Source organism: Vigna radiata, unplaced genomic scaffold (assembly GCF_000741045.1).
Source record: "Vigna radiata var. radiata cultivar VC1973A unplaced genomic scaffold, Vradiata_ver6 scaffold_158, whole genome shotgun sequence".
In the NCBI taxonomy this organism is placed as follows: Eukaryota; Viridiplantae; Streptophyta; class Magnoliopsida; order Fabales; family Fabaceae; genus Vigna; species Vigna radiata.
In genome coordinates, this window is record NW_014542914.1 from 429,495 (window position 1) to 452,381 (window position 22,887).

Consider the following 22,887-nt stretch of genomic DNA (forward strand, 5'->3'; position numbering starts at 1 on the left):
TGGTTTTGAACCGAACCCGGTGAGGAAACTTGGTAAAAATATCTGCAAGTTGTTCTTTTGAGCGAACTAGTAGGAGATGTAGGAGGTCAGCCTGTATTTTTTCATGAACCACATGGCAATCAAGCTCTATATGCTTGGTTCTTTCGTGAAAGCTCTGATTATAAGCTATGTGTCTGGCGGATTTATTGTCACAGAAAAGAGCTGGAGTTCCAGCTTGTTTAACCTGTAGGTCATCTAGAATGTATTGAATCCATTGTATCTCACAAGTAGTTGTAGCTAGAGCCCAATACTCAACCTCTGTGGAAGACCTGGAAACTGTACTCTGCTTTTTTGATTTCCATGAAACTAGGGATGATCCAAAGAAAACACAGAAACCTGTAATAGACCTCCTAGTATTTGGACAAGTGGCCCAATCTGAATCGTTGAATGCTTTTAGTCGCATAGATGACTCAGCTGGAAAGAACAACCCTTCTGAGGGTTTGGCCTTTATATACCTAATAACATGTTGAACAGTCCGATAATGGTAATCAGTAGGTGATTGCATGAATTGACTTAATAAATTGATTGAAAAACATATATCAGGTCTAGTATTTGTAAGATATAACAACTTCCCTATCAACCTCCTATAAGGGGTTGGATCCCCCAAGTAGCTTTCTGCTTTATATAGAGAACCAGTATCACGTAGGAAAGCTGTTGAAGAGGGCTTGCAGCCCATCATTCCAGCTTCCTTAAGGATATCCACAGCATATTTTCTTTGGGATAAGTGTATTCCTTTCTTTGACCTTGCCACCTCCAATCCTAGGAAATATTTTAGCTCTCCTAGATCCTTTATTTTGAATATGCTATGCAAAAGACCTTTTATGTGATTGATTTCAGTGATGGAGTTCCCTGCTAATATGATACCATCAACATAAACAAGAAGAGCTGTGAAATTAGTATTTGTTCCCTTAATAAAGAGAGAATGATCACTCTTAGATTGAACATAGTTAGCTGCAGTAAGAAAGGTGGACAACTTTTCAAACCACTGCCTACTAGCTTGCTTTAGGCCATATAGGGATTTAGTAAGCCTGCAAACTTGACCTTCTTTTGAAACATTTAGGCCAGGAGGTGGCTCCATATAGACTTCCTCGTTTAGGTCTCCATGCAGAAATGCATTATCCACATCTAATTGCTCTAAAAACCAATTCTTAGAGGTTGTCACTGCTATAAGAAGTCTGACAGTAGTCAGCTACGCAACTGGTGAAAAAGTGTCCAAATAATCGATTCCTTCTTGCTGAGTATAGCCCTTAGCAACTAGTCGGGCTTTGTACCTCTCTATAGTGCCATCAGCCTTGTATTTTATTTTATAAACCCATCTGCATCCTATAGCAGTCTTCCCTTGTGGAAGCTGAGTTAAAATCCAGGTTTTGTTGTCTTGCAAGGCTTTAATTTCCCTTTGCATTGCCTCGACCCATTTACTCTCATCTTTGGCTTCATAATAGGAACGGGGCTCACTGTTAGCAGTGATAGCCATGGTGTATCTTAAATGTTTTCCTGTCAAAGAATCACATGATAGGAATTTAGAAATAGGGTAAGGTGTCTTAAGACTATTTTTCATGGTCAAGGATTGATTCACCTGGTGCATATAGTCGTTCAAATACCCTGGAGGTCTTCTTATTCTTTCAGACCTTCTGTAAACATGCTCTCTTTCATTGTTATCAACATTATTGTCTATGTCATCCCCTTCCATGATTTCATGTTGTGATTCCTCCTCTGTAAAACTTTCTCCTTCATTGAAGGCAGTATTTTCCAAGGGCTCGTTGAGGAAAATAACTCTATCATCCTCTTCATTTCTAATTCCAGTGTTGTCTTGTTTATTCTTCCAAGGAAAAATATCTTCATAAAAGATAACGTTCCTGCTTATGAACAACTCTCTATTGTTAATATCAAGAACAATATAACCTTTGACACCTGCCTTATACCCAAGGAAAATACCTTTCCTGGCCCTTGGATCAAGTTTATTTCTGCCAACAACAAGAGTGGAAACAAAACAGAGGCATCCAAAAGATTTTAAATTCAGATAAGTAGGGGGAATATTATAAAGCCTATCATGGGGGGTTTTATTTCCAAGAACAGGAGTAGGCAGCCTGTTTATTAGATAAACAGCATGGCTAACAGCATAAGACCAATAGACTTTTGGTATGTTTGATTGAAACATTAAACTTCGGGTAACATTAAGGATATGCTGGTGCTTGCGTTCTACAACTGAGTTCTGCTCAGGTGTTTCAACACAGCTAGTTTGATGGTTTATACCATACTGATCATACAGATTGCTAAAATTGAACTCAGGACCATTGTCAGACCTGATAGTTTTAATGGTTTTACCAAACTGATTTTTAGCCTTAGTAATAAAATTCTGCAGCAAATCTCTAGTTTGGCCTTTATTTTTCATTAGGAAAACCCAAGTATGTCTACTATAGTCATCCACAATAGTAAGAAAGTATTTGTGGCCATGAACAGAAGTAACAGAGAAAGGGCCCCATATATCACAGTGGATAAGCTCAAAACATTAAGTAGATATGGAATTACTTAAGGAAAAAGGCAATTTATGTTGTTTAGCATAGTGGCAAACATCACAAACATCATTAGCATTTATTTGTACATAAGGAAATTGTTCACAGATTTGTTTTACAATCATATGTCCTGGATGGCCTAGTCTGTAGTGCCATATATTTACATCAGCATGTCTAAAAGAAAAAACAGATCGTGGAATATTGTCTTGACCAGGATTAGGAAAAGTTTGTAAGTACTAGAGACCCTTGTAAGGATTAGCACACCCAATCGTCTTCAATGTAGAGTTCTTCCTTATCTGACACATCTTAGATGAAAAAATTAGGTTGCAATCCAAGTCTTTTATAAGACTTTGAACAGATATAAGATTGAAACAGAAATCTGGTATATATAACACATTAAAAATCACAAAATCTTTAGAAAATTGTACTGTTCCAGCATATTTGGCAGTAATATCAGAGTTATTTGGAAGTTTAACAGTAATAGGTTTAATTTTATAGAATGTAACAAAATTCTTTTTCTCATGGGTCACATGATCAGTGGCCCCAGTATCAATAATCCAGGAGAGAATACCTGGTTTGCTCTCTTCATCATTTCTCTGCATATGATTGATTTTATGTGTGGGTTCATCAACCTTCTCAATGATTTTGAGAAGCTTTTCCATCTGTTCAGGTGTGAATCTATTTAAGGCAGCATTAGTATTTCCCTGAAGAGTAATCTCAGATCCAGTGTTGGTCCGGCAAACATTAGCAAAATTCCATCCCCCTTTCTTTTCTTGATTGTTGTCACCCTTTTTGTACCAAGGAGGAAAACCGTGTTTGGAGTAGCATTCATCCACAGTGTGGTTCATCTTGTTGCAGTAAGAGCACTGTTTTCCATGGTTAGAATTCCTTCCTCTGCCTCTTCCTTGTCCATATGACCCAATACCACGTCCCTGATTTTTCCAGGGCTGCTCTGTTTTCCAATTGTTGTGTCTGTCAGCAGTATTGGCAAGAATTCTGTTATTTTCAATAGGGTGATTCTGGCCAGTATTTCCAGTTTCAGATCTTTCCTGTCTCTCTTGTTGTATAATAAGAGAAAACACACGGTTGATGTTAGGAAGTGGTTCCATCAGCAAAATCTGAGTTTTGACAGTGTTGTAAGTATCATTCGGTCCCTTCAAAAAGCATATAACATGTTCAACTTCTCTGTATTTCAGAGAAGCCTTTGTTAGTTCACAGCTGCAAGGAACTTTGCATGTACACTTGGGTATAGGCCTAAGTGATTCCAATTCTTCCCAAAGTATTTTGAGATCAGTAAAAAATTGATTAACGGTTCTTTCTCCTTGTTTTATTGAATGGATGTCCTGTAGAAGATCTGATATCTTAAAGTAGTCCCCTTTAGAGAATCTCTCCTTCAATTCATCCCATAATTCTTTGGCTTCCTCAACATATATCACACTTTCAGCAATTTGTGGAGAGAGAGTTTTTGTAATCCATGAGAGAACCATCATGTTGCATCTTTCCCATGCATCAAACAAATCTTCATCTTTTTCGGGTTTCTTGATAGACCCATCTATAAACTTGATTTTATTTTTGGAGAGAAGTGCTCTTCTCATGCTTCTGCTCCAAGAAGAATAATTGCTTTCATTTAAGACTTGAGAGATAAGGGTTAGGCCTGGATTCTCTCCAGGATGCAAGTAGAAGGGGCTGATAGGATTAGTTGACTAATCTGATTGATCCATGGTAGGAGAAAGAAACAAGAAAGCAATGCAAGAATTTAAGCAAGAATCATCAAGAACCTGGAACTTAAGCAAGAATCATCAAGAACCTGGGCAGCGGAAACTTTGCTCTTGATACCATAATGAAAAAGCCCAAAAGATAGAATTAGGCCCAATGGCCTTTCTGACCCAAAAATATATCACCCAGACCAAAGGTAGTAAAACAGCTTCCACTAGAAGTTTCTTCAAGTCAGAAAATTAGGTGAATGATGTGATAGAATGAAAACACGAGCAAGCGAGAAGAAGAGCTTCTGAACCTTCATGGTGCTTCAACAGCGGGATCTCCAGAGGAAGAAGAAGANAGTGAACCGAAGAAGAAGAAGAGAAGAACGTGGGCAGTTCAGATCTATGGTTAGTATTCGAACCCTTTCGTAAGCATGTTTGAAGAAAAGAAAACTGATTTATTTCTGTATATATGTTTTGTTACAAAATGAAAAGAGAGAAGGAAACTCTATTTATAGAGTTCCCGATGGAAGAATAAAAACGAAAAGAACAAAAAACAGAAAACGTAACAACTAACAAAAAAATAATGATTACTGTGTTAAAAACAGTAATCCTTCAAATAATCTGTTCTAACAGAATGATTATAGGAAACAATTAATAAAATAACGTTGGTGTTTGATCTTCCTTTTTATAACACTTTAGGTTCCCTAGTTTTCTACCAAGATAAAGAGAAAGGAATGATAGGAATAATGACCCTTTTATGTGATCTCTATTGGTTATCTTTTTTAAGTTTTAATAATTTTAATTTGGTGCCTTTAACAAATTAAAATTATTACTAGTTTTTCATAATATATCTTTCATGATTAGTTAAATTACTTTATAAAATTGACTAATAAAATATAACTATATTTATTGATTTGTTATATATATATAACGAAATTGAACTTTTTTTAGAAGGAATATGAATTTGAGAATCAATTAAATAATTAAGCCTAAATATAAATATAAAAATAAAATAGTAAAATTAAGCAAAATACAATAACGGCAACAATATTATTACAGTGGAGCTGCATGAATGTTAAACATTGGATATTGTACCAAACTATTTAAGAAAATTAAGATAATTTGTTATTCCATAAGATAAACCTCTTTTCTTTCTCATTTTACAAATCAAAATACTAGTCTTTGTGCATAACCTTCAATCAATTTCAATTAAGGAAATTTTCTCTATGATAATAATAATCTATAATCTTAGCACAACACCAGTCATAAGTATCTTTATTCTTATGAAATGTTATAACAACCAGTATAAACCATGAAGATTGGAGACTTAACAATAGAAAAGGTCTCCCACGAGAACCCTTTAAGCCTCCACCGTGTCCTTTCCTATAAAAATCAAAGGACAATAATCTCAATGAATGAAGACAGTCACAGACACCCAACATAGAAGCGTACAATTCCTTGCAGAAACTTACTTCACAAGAAACCCCCTTTCGGAACCAGTTTTGTTAGATACAAACAAAGTTTCACATCGGATAAAATAATATATGAACATAGATTTATATATACATAAGATATAGAGGCCTTTGGGATAAAATATCCTCTATTTTATCTTATAGTCATATCTAATCTTTGTTTTTATGAACATAAAGATGACTTTTTAGAATATCTTGTAAATTATTATTGATAGAAGTATTGTCCAGGGTAATAGAGAAAAATTTAAAATTTCTTATCAATACCCCATTACTCTAGACAATCAAACACAATAATTTCTAGTTCAACACCTGTATGCAGTGGTTTCATTTTCTCTTATTATTATTTCTAATTTTATATACTTTTAAATATTTTATTTATTTATTTAAATCTTTCATGTTTATCCATTTTTCAATTTTATAAAGAATATTAACAAATAACTAATTAATACATAATATTTTAATAATTTAAAATAGGAATGAGTAGAAAAATTATTTAAACTACATGTTTCTTTTTATTTATTTAATTTTTTAAAAATCAAATATTATTTATATTTATTCAATTGATTCAAGTTTTTATCATTAATAATATTGAGTTCATAAAAATACTATACAATTTTTTTCATCTCTTGTACAAAAACTTCAAAATGAATTAATAATAACAGTATGGAATATTATTACACAATAATACTACATTATTAACGTATTCTACCGTAAAAAATAATATTGCACTATTTAGATTATTATGTTTTTAGAATGAACCCATGAATCTGAAAAGACACTTGGATTGAGCATCATCTTTAGACCTTTTACTTCTTCCACCCCCACAATTTCCTCGCACACCCTTTCAAATTTTTATAATGACCAATAAAATGTATTTCAGCATAACTTTTTCGTAATAGAATTTCCAAAACTCATGTAATACCTTTCCGAATGAGTTTTTTTTAAGCACGTGTAAATGAAATGTGTTCTAAAAAAGCTTTTCAGAGCACATGAAATGAATTTTGAAAAAAAAAAATATGGGAAAGAGTATTTTTTTTTTTCATATTTTCTCTCTCTTTTTCTCCCAGTATTGTTATCTCGCTCTTCTTCTTCTTTCTGTGTTAAAAAGATTATAAATTTTAGTACAAATGAAAAATAGACTCAATTTATTACAAATTTTAATCTCATTGTTTTAATCCATTTTTAAACTTTGAAATGATACACTTTTGATATTGTTTAAATTTTATTTAGAATTATTATTTAGTTTTTGAGATAAATTATTTATTTATTATCTAAAATGAGAAATATTAATTTTTGTATAAAAATACTTTTCACATAAATAAGTTGTATTCTGTTACAATTTTTGGTAAAATATTTAGCACAGAAATGTTTTGTTGGGTTCAATTTTATACTAAAATAGAATAGTAATACGACATAAACATGTTTTTATTCTGTCTTATACATATTGAAAACTAATTTCTATCATATGAAAAAGAGAAGAAGAAAAAGAACAGCAGAAGAAGAATCAGACGAGGGAGTGTGTGTGAAGGAGTGTAATGGGAGAGAGACAAAATTGAACAGTAAAATAACAAACTTAATGAAAAGATGTTTAATGGAGGGTGCGATGAGCAAAAGAGGAGTTGAAAATATCAAGGCCTTTGAATGTTTAATTAGGAATATTTGCTTCAAGGAAATTTTAGGGTAACTACATTTACTTAAGTAATACTTTTCTCCTTAAATCCTATCTTTTATGTTTTAAAATTTGTTTTTTTAAATGTAATAGATGTAATTATCCAAATTCTCATATATCACATTATCAGTTTATACCATAAAATACATTTTGACAAAGTGTATTGTGTTTTAGTAAACAAAATATCCTCATATATTATGGATTTTAAGTACTAAGGTTAAGGGTATTTGAATAATTTTCATTTCCAAAAAAAAAAAAAAATAAGAATCTCTTAAACTCTTACTTACGTCTCTCTCATCCCTCATCTCTCTCAACCATTTCTCTTTCATCTCTTTCACTTCAATCTTTTCTTTGTCATCCCTACAGTAGCCTCAAGTGAAAAAATCAGAATCACTCACCTAACCCTAATTTACCTTCCTCACTTATCCTTTTGTTTCTCTCTCATCTCCATCCTCTCTCTCACCCACACACACAACAATTTGTAACACCGCAATTTGTTGCTCTTATTTTGTTCATTCATTTGTTTTTCACTTTAATAACAAAATAATTGATGATGTTGATTTAGTTTTTTTATTGGAGGACTCTATTGTATCTTTTCCCTTCTGATTGTTATTAAATTTGTACTTATGTTGATGAAATGATAGATGACGTGAGTTTGGTTATGATATCCTAAGGAATAGTGATGTACTCTTATAGTATGTACTCTTATGTATTTTATATGTTGGCTTACCCTTCTTGTCTACTTGTGTGTTTTGTGGCATTACCCTGCAATGACCATGTGATTGCACCGGAACAAATGTTCATGTAGATGATGGTGTGCACAACTAAAAAATGAGTAAATTGATTTAAGCTTAACCTAGAGATCTTACTTTCCTTTTTATCTCAAGTTTTCCTTTATGTATTTGCTGGGATTTTGAACCCATGTTTTATTCTAAGTGTTTTGTATAATTGGATGTAATGAAAAATCTAATGAACCCTTTTAAGTATCATTTTCAAATAAAAGTTAATGCTATTGTAGATCCTCTTTTTCTTGAAAGTTAAAAAGTGTTAGATAACTCATACAAAGAGCGGTAGACGATTCTTGTAAGGAGTGTTAGACGACTCATGTAGAAGGTGTCAGACGACTTCTTTAGAACATGCCAAACGATTATTGTAGAAATGTTAAGATATTTCAAGTTTTGTAATAATAACCTTATGAAAAACTTCTATGACTTAAGTGTTTTACATGCAAAAAATCCTCACACTTGTTTAAAGAAAGTTTTCCCTTCAAAACACCATAAAACCTTATTAAAGATGTTACATAGTCTTCAAAATCTCACTCAATACAACATCACATCACCATGGTGGACTACAACTTTGAATTTAGCATCACACATCTCAAACATCAATACATACAAATATACAACAATCTTGTCCAATATTAATATACTTAAATGAACAAGAGACCATTGAGACACACATTCAAAAACGCATAAAAAAGAAACGGAGGAGACAATCGAATACCGAGAAGCACACATAATCATTGACATAGTTTAACAAAGTTTATAAAAAAATTAATTAATTCACAAAATAAAAATTTCCAAACCAAATTGAGACAAAATAAAAATATAGGAACCAAATTGAGACAAACGCAATAACAAATGACTTGACAATGGCACGTGGTACTCTCGGTGTCATATCACACTATCATTGCTATGTGGTATAATATCACCTTGACACTTGACAAAATTTTTATTTTTCTAAAAAAAATAAATAATGAAAATAAAAATAATTAAAAATTTAAAAAAACCACGATTGACATATCACACATATTTAATGATGTTAGTATAAAACAAACGACATAATTGCTTCAATTTTTCAAAAATAGAAAAAAAAATAAAAACCTATTTAAAAAAATCACCCAAAATAAAGATTGGATAAATGATTAAACCAATAAATAAAAATTAATTCAAATAAGTCATGTCACATCCAGTAATGTCATGAAACATAAAATATTTTCCTTTATAAAGTTCGTCCTTAAGTATTCTAACCATGTTAGTTAAAATTATTCAATTAAACAAAATTGACAAATATTAGAATCAAATTAAAGAAGAAAAGAAAATATTAAAACCAAATTAAAAAAACTTAACAAAAAATTAAAACTAAATCAGTATTTAAGCTTTATTATTATATATAAAACTTTTTGTTTTGTTTTATTCTGAAATCTTCTTTTCCAATGCTGAGACAATAAATATATTTATGTATTATGAATAGAGGAAGTGCACTTGCATGCATCCACCACGTAATCGTGTTCCTAATTCACATTATTATGGAAACATCATATCATATATTGTATATATCAAAAGGGTATTTATTCCACGACATTTTATTTGATATATTTTTGTATTTATGTATAGAAGGAAACTGTTATGAACATATATAATAAATGTGTTCTCAATAATTCACACTAGCTTACTATGAAAGAAATAATTAATATTTGCTCATGAAACCTGAAATTTCAATGTCTAAGAAAGTGGTAAATGGAATATATTCTTCACGGGTCGTCATCACACAAACATGCAAGAGAATCAGATTTGTGAGTTCTGCTGTATTGTTCACATAACAGTAAATGGACCAATAATTAATTAATTAATTGAGAAACGACAAAGATCATTCACATAATTACTCCTGCTTCATGCTCAGGTTTTATGAATCATTATACAATCAACTTTGGTAGATATTTTAGTAAAAAATTGTAATGATAGTAAACTAGACAGTACAAATTCTTCTCACCAAAACTAAGCATTTACCTTTTTAAGAGAGATTCCTCACTTTGTTTATTTGTCTTTATAGTGGATTAAAGTAAAGGCATAAATTAAATAAAGTAGATTCAGTCTTAAACAAAACTCACGTATACACAGTATATATATATATATATATATATATATATATATATATATATATATATATATATATATATATATATATATTAATCCTTGAACATCAATCCAAAATTGACTTGACAAATCATAAAAACTAACAAAATATCTTTACGACCATTTGATGTTGTATCTTTTTCGAGAAGAGTCGACCAACATCAGGATATTTTCAAGTCTTTCATGTTGTCACTTCGTCAAATATCGACCATTATTGATCATGAACAAGAACTCAGACACAAGTTCTTGGTTAAATCAAAGAGATTTCATTTTCAACTTCCGCTATAGTTTACATTTTCTCTACAAATTTTATCGAAAATTTACATTAATTAGAGATAAAATCAAATTATAATATATAAGTGAGTGTCAACTTTACATTTCAAATCAGTTTTATGAAGTTAAATTAAATTTAAATTATCTTAATATGATATCAGATTCATAGTTGAAGTTTATTATAATAAGATATGTGAAGGGGTGTCACACCAATAGAAGTCATCCATTATAACTCAAAACGAGATTTCAAGTAGTAAATCCCAAAGACAATGAAGATTATGGTGTTCAACTTGCACCAAAAAGATAGAAATCATTTACCTTACAACACAGAGGCAGTCAACCTAAATTAGTATATGTTGTAAGACTTGTTTCATAAGAGACAACTTCTTCTGCCAACTTGTGAGCCACGTGAATCAACAGCAACATGCATCACAAATAAATATCACAATAATTCTTGTTGTATTCATTTTCTCTTTTGCAGCTAACAATTCCATGATCACTACTTTTTTTCTTTTGTCATTTAAGCTTTTCAGATATAGGACCATTATATTTAACTTCTTTTAACAATTTTTTGACAACGTATTACTATTTTATTGGTTCGTATATTTGAAACGAATAAATCACAAACTGCTACATAAGTCATTATAAAAAAATTGTCAAAAAAAATTATTAAAGATAAATTTTTCTTTCAGATATTATGTCTACAATTACTTCTTCTTTTCCCTTTTGGCTTTTCAGCATAAACATAACATGCTTCCATCACACTTCTCAGTTTTAACTTCTTAGTCACACACAGGTTGCTCCTAAAAAGGAAAACAAGCTATAGATACGAAATAAGAAAAACTAATTAATGGAAGAAAATAAAAAAAAAAACAATATTAAAATAAAACATCTTTATTGATCTTTAAAGGTTTTATACATCAATACTCTAACACGATTTTGCAGTCTACATGCCAAGTTTATAAAATTCTCTATATATACATTTTAGTTAGTTAATTGTTATTTGAGTAAGAGATATTCATTAGTTTGGATAATTTCACAATTCAAATTGACGGTATGTTGAATCTGACTTAATTTAACTTTATTAAAACTATTATTCATTTACTCTTTTATTCTATTTATTAAATATTATTTTAAAAGTATTATATTGTTTAATTTTTTTAAAACATTAATTATATAAGTTACTTTTTTTAATGAATTTTAAATAATAAATAAAAAGTATTTTAACATTATAAGTTTTAGTGAAAAATTTAAAACTTGTAACATAATTGATCTAATCTAATAAAAAATGAATTGAGTTGGATTGAACTTAATAAAAAATATAACGGTTTAACTAAACATATTCTTTTAATTGAATTAGGTGATTGATTATCAAAACTCAATTATACACTCCTAATTTAAATTCTACGAGTAGGTTTGAAGACATGGGTAACCTAGATATGGTCACTTAAATTTATAACATGAAGATATTTTATTGTCTTTTGAGAAAACAATGTGTTAAATGTCCTTTTAGAAGAAATTTTGCTTCCATGATTATATGAGAGAGGTTACTTTCTATTGCCAATCTTGTCTTATTAACTATTAAATATTTTTAATAATGCTGGCATTGTTCGAGGACCAAAAAAAAATCATATGATAATATGTCGTTTTTTTCTACCCAAAACACATTCGAAACGTACAAAATTTTATTTGTATAATTTTTTCCATAAAACATTATTTATAGTAAAAAAATTATGAAAATAAATTACATATTTAGTTTTCATGTTATGTTAAGATCAATTTTGGAGCACCTTATTATAACTTTTCTTAATATAGGAAAAATCGAGTTATTATAAATAAAATACACAAGATGGTTTTAATTTATGAGAGAAATAATCCAACACAACTATAATTGGAGTCAAAAGTCAATACTACAGTAAAGGAATCTTATCTCATCTGATCAGTCACGTTAATTACATAGAGAAAAAACTAGACTATGATAAAAGAAAAAAAAATCATCAAAAAAAATTGTTTTAATATAAAAGTTTTCTCAATTTTTTTTATCAGCAATAGTTAATATATAAATAAAAAATAAAATATTAAAAAAGTCTTAATTCATGTAAAAATATGGATAAATACAAAAGGTTGTAAATACGAAACCTTTAAATACAAAAAAATCTACAGTGACATTTATTTCTATCCAAATCAATATAAATAAATTCGATAAGCATACATTAGGTAAATCGGACCATATCTATAATAAGCATACAATAATAGATTTACACAAAAAAAAATTTAAGGTGTAAATTATTCTGATAGAGCATTATTTGTAATGAAATAAGAGTATTATTATTTCATTTTGATAAATTAAAATTACAGCAATGATATAACCATCCTGCATAAATTATGTTTTATATATAATTTATTTGAGAAATAATTTTTTACCACATCTAAATTTTTTATATTTATTTAATATTATTTTTACTTACTTTTTACTTTTTTCTTTTTTAAAAAAACTACAAAATTTTACATTTGTTAGATCATTTTACTCTTATATTCTTTAATGTAAAAGAATATAATGGTATTATTACTCAATTTATTTGAAATGATGTTTACAAGGTTGACAATAACAACCATACATCATATGCATACTAGGAGCCAAATGAAAACATGTTTTGAAGTACAATAATGTAGGACAGAACCCTTCTAGTCACCAGACTCAATCATATCGGTGGTAGTTAATCCTAGAATATATATATATATATATATATATATATATATATATATATATATATATATATTCTGTGGAGCATATTTTGGTACTGATATTTGCTTTTATTGGATCTCACTCACTGGTTCATGATTCTTGCCATAATCACACAAGCTTTCAGTTTGTGATGAAAATTTATTTAATTTTACAAAAATTGATTTATAAAATAAGATTTCTATTTATTTATAAATTTTTAATTGATATGAGATTGTTTTTACATAAATAAGAAAAGAAAATAAATATATTTTTATCTTTTAATTTTAGTGAAAATTAAAATAAGTCTTTTTCTATAAAGTTAAAGAAAAAGAAAACATATTCAACTCATAAAAAAAATAAAATATTGAGAATGTCTCAATCCATGTAAACAAATATCATTTAATACATAGAAATGTAAAGATGTAAAAAAATTAAACATTGGCCACTAAAGGTTTAAAGACTCCAACATAACAGCAACATCAATTTCACATTATAACATGTACTTAAATGTTTTTAGTTTGACCAGTTGAGGGAAACAAAATCTTACCTTCAAGTTCTTCTGCTTCCTCAACTTTTATCATGTCACCTAGAGGCTTAATTGCAGTGTATTACATAGCAAATCAATTGTTACATGAAGCTATTGGATTATCAAATTAAAATTTTTCATTCAATAAATCAAAATTGTTGAAACATGTCTTGTACTTCAAAATCATCAGTCATAAATTATATAACATTTCGTTCCATAAATAAATTGCAAGACAATCCAATAAATTAAACTAAGCTAAATTGTCATGCAAGTCCTGCACGAACACCACAAAATACAAATATACACCAAATGAAGCAGTTCTTCAAAGAACACATTAAAGAATATTTGAGTCAGACTCAAAAGTTTTATATTTAAATTTAAAAGCATATGCAAACGCGCTCACCACTTTCTCATAACATCACAGTGAAACTGAAAGCATAATATTTGAAAGAAAAACTAACCTAGTTGACGATTCTACATTTCAACCACTCGATCGTCGCTATCACTGCCATGTGTTGCCGTCGAGTCCACTGTGCGCTACCGTTAGTGTTGTTGTTGAGCTCTACTATTATGCAAATGTTCATGCAGAAGAAAATGAAAAATGTTCAAGATCAACGTGGAAAAGAAAATTTGTTCAGGGTCGAGAGGTTAATTCGATCCTAATTTAATGACAACCTATTTAATGGGGTTTTGGGAGTTAGGGACTTTGGAAAAACACTCTAAAGTCACTAGTGTAGAAAAAAGCTTTAGATGTCATCGGTCAAGAATTTATATTAGGTATTTTCTGGTCCGACGTTTATAGGATGACGTTAAAGTCCAATTATGCATTAATGAATGTATATCTCTATTAAATTAGTTGTAAAATTATGTTTAAGAAAAAAAGAGAGACTCAAATCTATGTTTGTGAATAAAATTTAATTAAATCATTATTAAAAATAATATTTAATAAGTTAAAATCTTTTTTTTTCAATAAATTATAATTTTGTTTTTTAAAAAAAATGATTAGATATTTTTATTTTCGTATGATCAATTTTTATTTTATTTTTTGTTTTCTTCTTTATCTCTTCTTGACTTTTTATCTACTGATTTCAATCTATATCTCTTTACTTTATTCGATTCTAGAGTTCTACATTTGAGAATTTTGCTTAATTTGATTTCTTGAATTTCATGCTTTGTGTACCAATCCTTTTATTCTCATTGTTTTGTCAATATATTTTTCTTTGTTATTTTTATTATGTATGTTGAGTTTGTATTAGGATTAGAATTTAAAAATGCGTTTGGTTTTATTTTTTGGTACTTTTCTATTTATGTTTTAAGAGATTTTGTACATATATTTTATTGAGAATTGAAAGTTTTGTTTAGATTAAATCTCAAACTATTAACTAAATTATGGTTAAGCCTTTTGGTGGATAATAGAGATGAAATCTCTAATAAAATAAATATAAACATGAGTAGAAATTAGATAACAGGTGAAAATTAAATGAAATTAATTATAGCAATTTAATAGATAATTTTAAATAAAAAATTCAAAAAATAAATTTAAAATAAAAAAAAAATTATTTTTAACTCTCTCAAATCCTTATAAGGAGCTATGGTGTCATATCAAATTACTCTCGTAAAACGTTATTTTCACCGAAGTGGGCAAGAGATAATTTCTTTGTTGCTATTAAATATTTTATACAAAAATATAAAACACAACCACCTCTTTTACAAAGAACTTAACGATAAATTAACAAATAATATGTGAGAATGAAAATAAAATAATAGCAACATGATATGTGAGCTTGTATGCTAAATAGCCAAGATTTTTCCTCCAATGGAAAATCATGTCAACTTAAGTGTGACATGAATTACAAATCCCCTAATAAAGTGAATCGTATATAATAGATTTGTAGAAATCTATGAAGAGAACAATTTGCCAAGCTCTTGATTTGATATTAAATTAAATTACGTATAATCCATCGTTTGTGAGGCCGTGTCAATTCTTTTAATTATATCTAATTAGTTCTTAAATAGACACTTAAAGCCTTAACTACGAATTATAGTTCGGGTTGATGCACACAATGTCTACTATTCATAGTTTAGGGTTAGGATTAATGGGACGTCTAATCTTAGTTATTTTTCTAGCTTCGTCTCAATGTTAGTGTAGACCTATTAGAGTGCTCTTGTTAGTGATTGGAAACTTTCTCTAGCTTGGTAATCTCCTCGAGATTTGATGACGAACATAAAAAGCCTAACATAGACGCATTAAGTCCAATCATTTCAAATAACACTTATCTCTATCCTATTGGATTTGTTGGCACAAACATAGAGTATGTTTACTTATCCAACATGGTTATTTATTTAGTGTTATATTAGGTTTATGATAGATTTTAAAACATTTAAATAAAATTTATTATTAGAGTTGAATTAACTTACAATAGTTAAGACGTTTTATAAAATAATTGTATTTTGAAATTGAGCTTCCTCAAGCCAATATTATCTCTTAAATTTATATATATATATATATATATATATATATATATATATATATTATAGTTAGAATTGGTTTAATTGATATTAAAATTTGAGCAAAAGTTTTAAAATTACTAATGAATCATGTTTAATTCCTAGATAAAACTTCATTAGATATTCAATTCTTGTTCTAGGTTCAAGTCATATTTTTCAATATATCAAGAAACACAAATCAAGCATGGAGTCAATTCACATCAAGAATTAAACATGGAAATTGAATACTGACATAAATTTGATAAACATATATTATTAACAACACAAAATTTCATAAGAGTTCCATATTTTTACATTAATCTCAACAAATAAGAATGACCCTCCATGGTGAAGATCATATGGTTCTACAAATTGAAGAGATAAGGAAAAAATGAAAACCAAAGAAAAGATGCAAGCCCTTTATCAAGGTTCTTAGCAACTACTTCATGTTCCAATTACACCATCCTTTCACATTAATACCTTCAATTTGTGGATCATCTCCCTCATCAACCCTAATAGAGGAAAAATACCATTGATGAAGATTAAAGCCCAAGAAGGAGAAGGGAGAGCTTCCCAGCACCCCTAACAGCCTCAAAGGGCCTCTCGTAAGTGAAGAATGAAGTGTGCAAGGAAGAAAATGAGCAAAACATTGTGAGAAACATGTTTAAATAAATCATTTTGACATGCCAACAACACCACCTCTCAACATTATATCAGCATTGCTAGCGTCATCGGTTAAAGCATAAAAGGGATCTTTGTCAAACCATCGCTTAACGCCATTTTTCACCTCTCAACGCTATTCCTTTTGCATTATCTGACATTCAACGCAACTTTTCGATAGCTTAGCACTAATCCTTTCACATTAACTGGCGCTCAGTGCAACTTTTCCATCGTTCAATGTTACTTATGCAAGTGCTGGTGGTGTTCAACCCTACAATTGTGACACTTAGCCCTAGATAGTTTGATAGGATGATCATTTCTTGTCCAAAACATGCTTTCTTGACTTTCAACTTGTTTCTTCCACCAGAATTGATTCCTATTAACTTAATTTACACAATCAAAATAAAGATTAGAAGTAAGCAAGCACACACTAACTGAAACATAAGAAAACATTAAAAAATATTGAACTTAAGGATTAAATAAAATAATTAAAATCTATGAAAAAGTTGATTTATTGTAAAAGTATACACATAAAAACACATAAAACTAATTGTTAAGAGAGATAATAAGTTGGTATAATGTATTTTTGAAATATATTGATTCTGGTACATTTAGGATACTTTAACCCTTTTACAAAGAACACATACATAATATTTTCACTACATATCTAAAAACAATCAAACAATATTACTTACCAAAATTTTGTTAATCTCCTTATAAATTTCCAAAAAAAAACTCTCCTTAATGTTCTATGCATATAACTAAGGAAAATGATATTTTAACACCAATTTTTTGACACCATTTTAAAAAAAAAAACTTTGGTTTTTCTCTTCCAAATATGCCCTTGTCTCAACTTTTTTTAATTTGAAATCGTCCAACCACATTTTGACACGTGTGCAGTGTAAAAATGGTGTTAAAAATTAATGTTAAAATATCATTTTCCTATATAACTAAAAGGAATTCATGAGATTACTCCTTCACTCACTCTTTGCTGTTGTACTTAACTTTCTTGCACAATATGTAAACCCAACAATCTTCGTATATTGTTCTTGCAAACTTGTAGGAATAAAAATTTCCGTAAATCTCTTAGTAAAAAGTCGGCAATACGAACTTCAGTGTAAAATATATTTGGTTAGATTGTACTTACAAGCAAAAATAGTCATTCTAAACTCCAAAGTGTAGGTTATAGATCCAAAGTCATTCCAAAATGTTACTCTCAAAGGATAAAGAAAAGCAAGGGACAAAGAACAAAAAGTAGGTTAATTAGGGTGGCGGTGGAGCAATGGAGAAGATGACATGGTAGAGGTTGTTGTCATCATCAATGTTGGAAAATATATGCTATTAAAGCACTTAAAATAGTCTCCGCTGGCCTAAAAAATATGCAAAACGGGAGAAAAAAAATTTCTGAAATAAGTTGAATATGGTAATTGTTTCCTATATCATTTTATCCACAACCTAAGTTGACATGTAGATTTATATTTCAACTCATTTTATAAAGCAATATTTATATTTTAAAAAATTTAAATGATATTTTTTTGAACAGGTTCCTATATTATATTTTATAATTATTTACACATCAAATTATTGTATATAAATTAAAATTTAATTTTAAAATAGATATGTATTTTTTTTTATTTAAAATGTATTTGATTTGTATCTTCTTCAAAAAAATTTAAAACTTGTCAGAAGACTATTTATCTCAACGCAACATCAAATAAGATCTAAGTGATCCATCAGAACAACCTAAATTGAAAAGAAGAGGGAATAAATCAGAATGCAAGATTGTTGTCCCCACGTAATATTTTGAATTTCACAAAATCAATTTTTGATACGAGAATTGTAATCTACTCATGTATTATAATGTTTTATTCCTAGACTAGTTAATATTTCAAGATTTGATTTAATCAACTCTAATAGGAAAATCTTTTTTAAACGTATATAATTATCGATCATAATTCATACTCTTCTTCTTGATTTCTTTACTCCACACAAATTGTGATTGGTTGGATTTTGATATACATAATATGTTAAAAATTGTTTTTAATAATTTTTTTACTTGTGTTACTATTTTATTAATCTTTATATTTAAAACCGACAAATCACAATTTATTATCGAAAGAAAGTGTTAAAAGGATATTTTGTTCTGATAAAATTTGTGTTGTGTACACTTTAATAGAAACATTCTTAAAAAAAAAGTTAAATGGTAAGTGATTATATACCAAAAATATGGTTACTGGGTAATTTGCTAGGTAATAGCTATTTTAAGTGATGTAAAACAGGTGTTTCAATGCTAATGTATCAACTGTTTAGGTATGGGATATACCCTTTCCTTATCTATATTCCCTTTTAACTTTTCCATCACTTTCTTCATTCATTCTCTAAGTAAACATGACCTTAATGTATGTGCTTATCTGCACGTGATATTCAAATAATGTATTTTTAAGGATGATTTATTCCTTATCAGAAAAAAAAAAATTCTTAATTTGTCTCATTTAATACTCTCCATCAAGATATCAAATCGTTCAAAAATATCTTTCTAATTAAAACAGTCATATCTCTAGATTGACTATGGTCGATCATGGCTATTCTTCCAGTCATCATTGCTGTGTTTACTCTTAAACACGTCATTTCACCCATCATCACAAATAATAAATTTTTTCAATCAATCAAATTACACAATTTTAAAAGTTAATAACATCTTATTATGTTAAACGAATGGTTTTGACACCTCACCTTCTCAAAATATAATATTTTTTTTGGAAAAACTTCTTTTAACAACAATTTTTTATAATGTATTATAATTGATCCATTTTAAATATATTTTTTAAACGTAAATTTAAATAAACCAATAAAATAAAGTAATAACACGTGTCTCGTTATAAAAAAAAGTTATCAAAAAGTGTTCTCAAAATATCATTATTATTTATCTGATACAGACAAATATCTTTCTTTAAACACCTTTTTTGGCTTTCATTGCAACACCATAGAAAATTGATGTGGAGTGCTCTAAGCAATGCGATTAGACTAATTAATCAGCTTGATTATGTTGTCAAATTAAGTGATATCTGAGCAAATATTTGAAAATTTTGGTGAACATACGCAAATAAGTTGAAGCAATGACAGAAGAGGTAAATAGAAAGGACAGGAAGAGAAAGACAAAGGGTTTTTGGTTTTTGTTTTGGAGGAAGTGGAGAATAATGAAGAAATTGCATGATTTAACTTTTGTTTTTGCAGTACTTGATAATAGAACCAAAAAGTCTTTGAAGTGTGTGGAGAGAGATAGAGAGAGAAAGGGTTTCCCGTGAGAAAAGCTTGGAGGCATCCAAAGAAGACACCTAACGCTATAACATGGTTTTTGACACTTGTTAGTAGATGCTAAGCTACTTCCTACTGCCATGCATGACCCATCATCAGATTCCTTTTTCCTTTGCTGCCACTGCACCACCACCACCACCACCACCGTCACCACCTCTTACCAGTTTTACACGTTCCCATGCAGAAGAATGTTTCGTTTCACTGTTTTCCCTTGCCCTATCTATGACCCCACATGCTTCTTCTTTCGTCAATAATCGGTGCCTCATTTTGCACACGACAAACCTACACCAGCTTGCATATGTTGTCCCTTTATCTGTTATCAACTTTGACTGCTCTACAATGTCGCAAATCCTACATCATTAACTTTTCATCACACTACACTTTTTACTTGTATCAATTAATTACTTCATGCCTTTCAAGAAGTAAATGGTAACTATGGATAATGTAGGACTGAATTCCATTTCAATACTTTAACTAATTTAGGGTTTGATTAGATAGTTTCTTTTTTTACCAAAATAAAATACATTTACAAATATTTCTCAATTAATTTCTCCAAATATTTTTTTTATCTTACTTTTTGGAAACTTTCATTTATTTATTCTTCTTATTTTCTTAAAAATTTAATTACAAAATATATCCAAAAAAGTCCTAATGCAAGTTAAGAGATATTCATACGGTATACAAGAATACTAGCAGGTACATGATTAGCAGGTATTAGTAAATAATCTTACTTATTTTCTTTTTATCAAAAAGAAAAGCATTAACTAATGAAAAAATATCTTTGTGTTTGTATATGATGAATTATTTATTCATTATTATATTATGAAAATCCCAATAATTTATTATTTGTACTTTCCCCGTAAAACATAGCGTGTGACAGTAGGTCTTTGGTAGCTTGAGAGAAGAACAAAATTGGATGAGTGACAATGAATATCTGAGGAGGAAAAAAACAAGACCCTTGATCGAAGTTAAACATTTCATGCATTTTGTAATTCCAAAACTGCATCACATGTGATCAACAAGATTCTGTATCATCGTTCTCTTTATAAACCATCAAATAATGCTTAGATTTCTTTGCTTATTGTTCTCTTGTGTGTGAGAGAGAGAAAATGGTTTCAAGGATTCACAAGAGAACAGCCATGTACAGGAACCTACAGCTGCTTCGTTCAATCAGATACTCTCACTCGGTCATTACTCTGCAATATCTCTTTCTTTCTTTTCATGCAGAATCCACTCCCACTTCACCACTTCATTTTTCCATCACTTTCATTCTCTTTCTCTCATCAAATTCATATATTTCATCTCATTCTGATCTTTTTTTTTCTTTGTGTGTATATTCTGCAGCAGTCACAAATCTACTCTCTCATTATCTCTTTCAGATTGACCGAACGTTTTCGTGTTTATGCAGCCACCTAAAACTTCAGTGTTACTGGATGTGTCAAATTGTATACAAAGTTTAAAGCAAAAGCTGCAGGAATTGAAAGTTGCAACGGCACACTATGATCCAATGCCTAAGGTACGAGAATCTCAAAAAGAAGGGGAAACCAACTTCATTAGAGATGGTTAAATCATTAAGAATGTTAAAGTTCTTCTCCAAGTGTTTAAAACAGTTTCATGTTTAAGGCTGGAAGCATTAATTCATATTGAAAATATTAAGATTTATGTATAATATATCCCATTGTTAATTAATACCAGGAAAAATTGTAGTGCAGTATTACCCGTATCTGGTGATATAATTGATTAATCTGTGCTTGCTGTTAATGATTTTATAGGTTGAAGTTGAAATTCAAGAAGAGGGTTTTGTGATAAAGGTGCTTAGTCAAAGGAGTTGCCAGGGGTTGCTGGTGTTTATATTGGAAGCCTTTGAAGAGTTGGGTCTTGATGTGCTCCAGGCTAGGGTTTCTTGTGCAGACAGCTTCAGTTTAGAAGCTTTAGGAAACAAAGTAAGTATGTGATTCATATAGGTACAATTAATCAAAAAACTTAAGATGAAATCAAAGCATTTTCTGTACAAATTTCACTTTAAACTGTATGTTTAGATATCTATCTTGAGATTTTGATTGTATTTACCATTTTAATTTTGTTGATGGATGTTTCTGCAGAACAATGAAGATACTGCTGGTGCTTTGGATGCAAAACTAGTTGAAGAAGTAGTGTCTAAAGCTATTCAAAACTGGAGAGAAGTTTCACAGATATAATGATCCAGCTCCTATATGTATTGTGATGATCAGAAAAACTATGCTTACTTGAATTTCCTTCTTGTAACAGTGTCTATTAGGTTGAGAAGTTGGCCTTTCTGATGAATATTTTTAATGTTAATTATTAGATAATAATGCTTAACTTTCTCCAGATAAATAGAACCTTGATCCTCTTTTTGGCGTTCTTTCTATGCCTTTACTTATAAACAATTTCATAAGAGAAAAATAAATATTAATTTTTCTATATATTAAAATTTTAATTTATTAATAAATTAATTATAATTTTTTTCTGAAATTTATATATTTTTTTAACTTACTTCTAAGAAGCACTCATTAATTAAAGTCCTAATAATGGTAAAAAATAGACTAGGTATTATATTAATATTGTTTGC

At 29.3% G+C, this 22,887-nt stretch overlaps 1 protein-coding gene across 1 annotated transcript; it reads left to right on the plus strand.

Annotated features, from left to right (window-relative positions):
- The first annotated feature begins 21,267 nt into the window (after window positions 1-21,267).
- On the plus strand, window positions 21,268-22,681 carry LOC106752483. The gene is made up of 4 exons (XM_014634169.2): window positions 21,268-21,484; window positions 21,706-21,813; window positions 22,070-22,240; window positions 22,400-22,681. The coding sequence occupies exons 1-4, from the start codon at window positions 21,407-21,409 to the stop codon at window positions 22,493-22,495; spliced, it is 453 nt and encodes a 150-aa protein (XP_014489655.1). The 5' UTR covers window positions 21,268-21,406; the 3' UTR covers window positions 22,496-22,681.
- The last annotated feature ends 206 nt before the right edge of the window (window positions 22,682-22,887 follow it).

What these genes read in the sequence shown, in the direction of transcription:
- LOC106752483 (XM_014634169.2), top strand. Translation starts at nt 21,407, where the DNA reads ATGGTTTCAAGGATTCACAAGAGAACAGCCATGTACAGGAACCTACAG. An exon ending in ACTATGATCCAATGCCTAAG is followed by an intron (nt 21,814 to 22,069) that starts GTACGAGAATCT and finishes ATGATTTTATAG; the next exon opens with GTTGAAGTTGAAATTCAAGA. An exon ending in TAGAAGCTTTAGGAAACAAA is followed by an intron (nt 22,241 to 22,399) that starts GTAAGTATGTGA and finishes ATGTTTCTGCAG; the next exon opens with AACAATGAAGATACTGCTGG.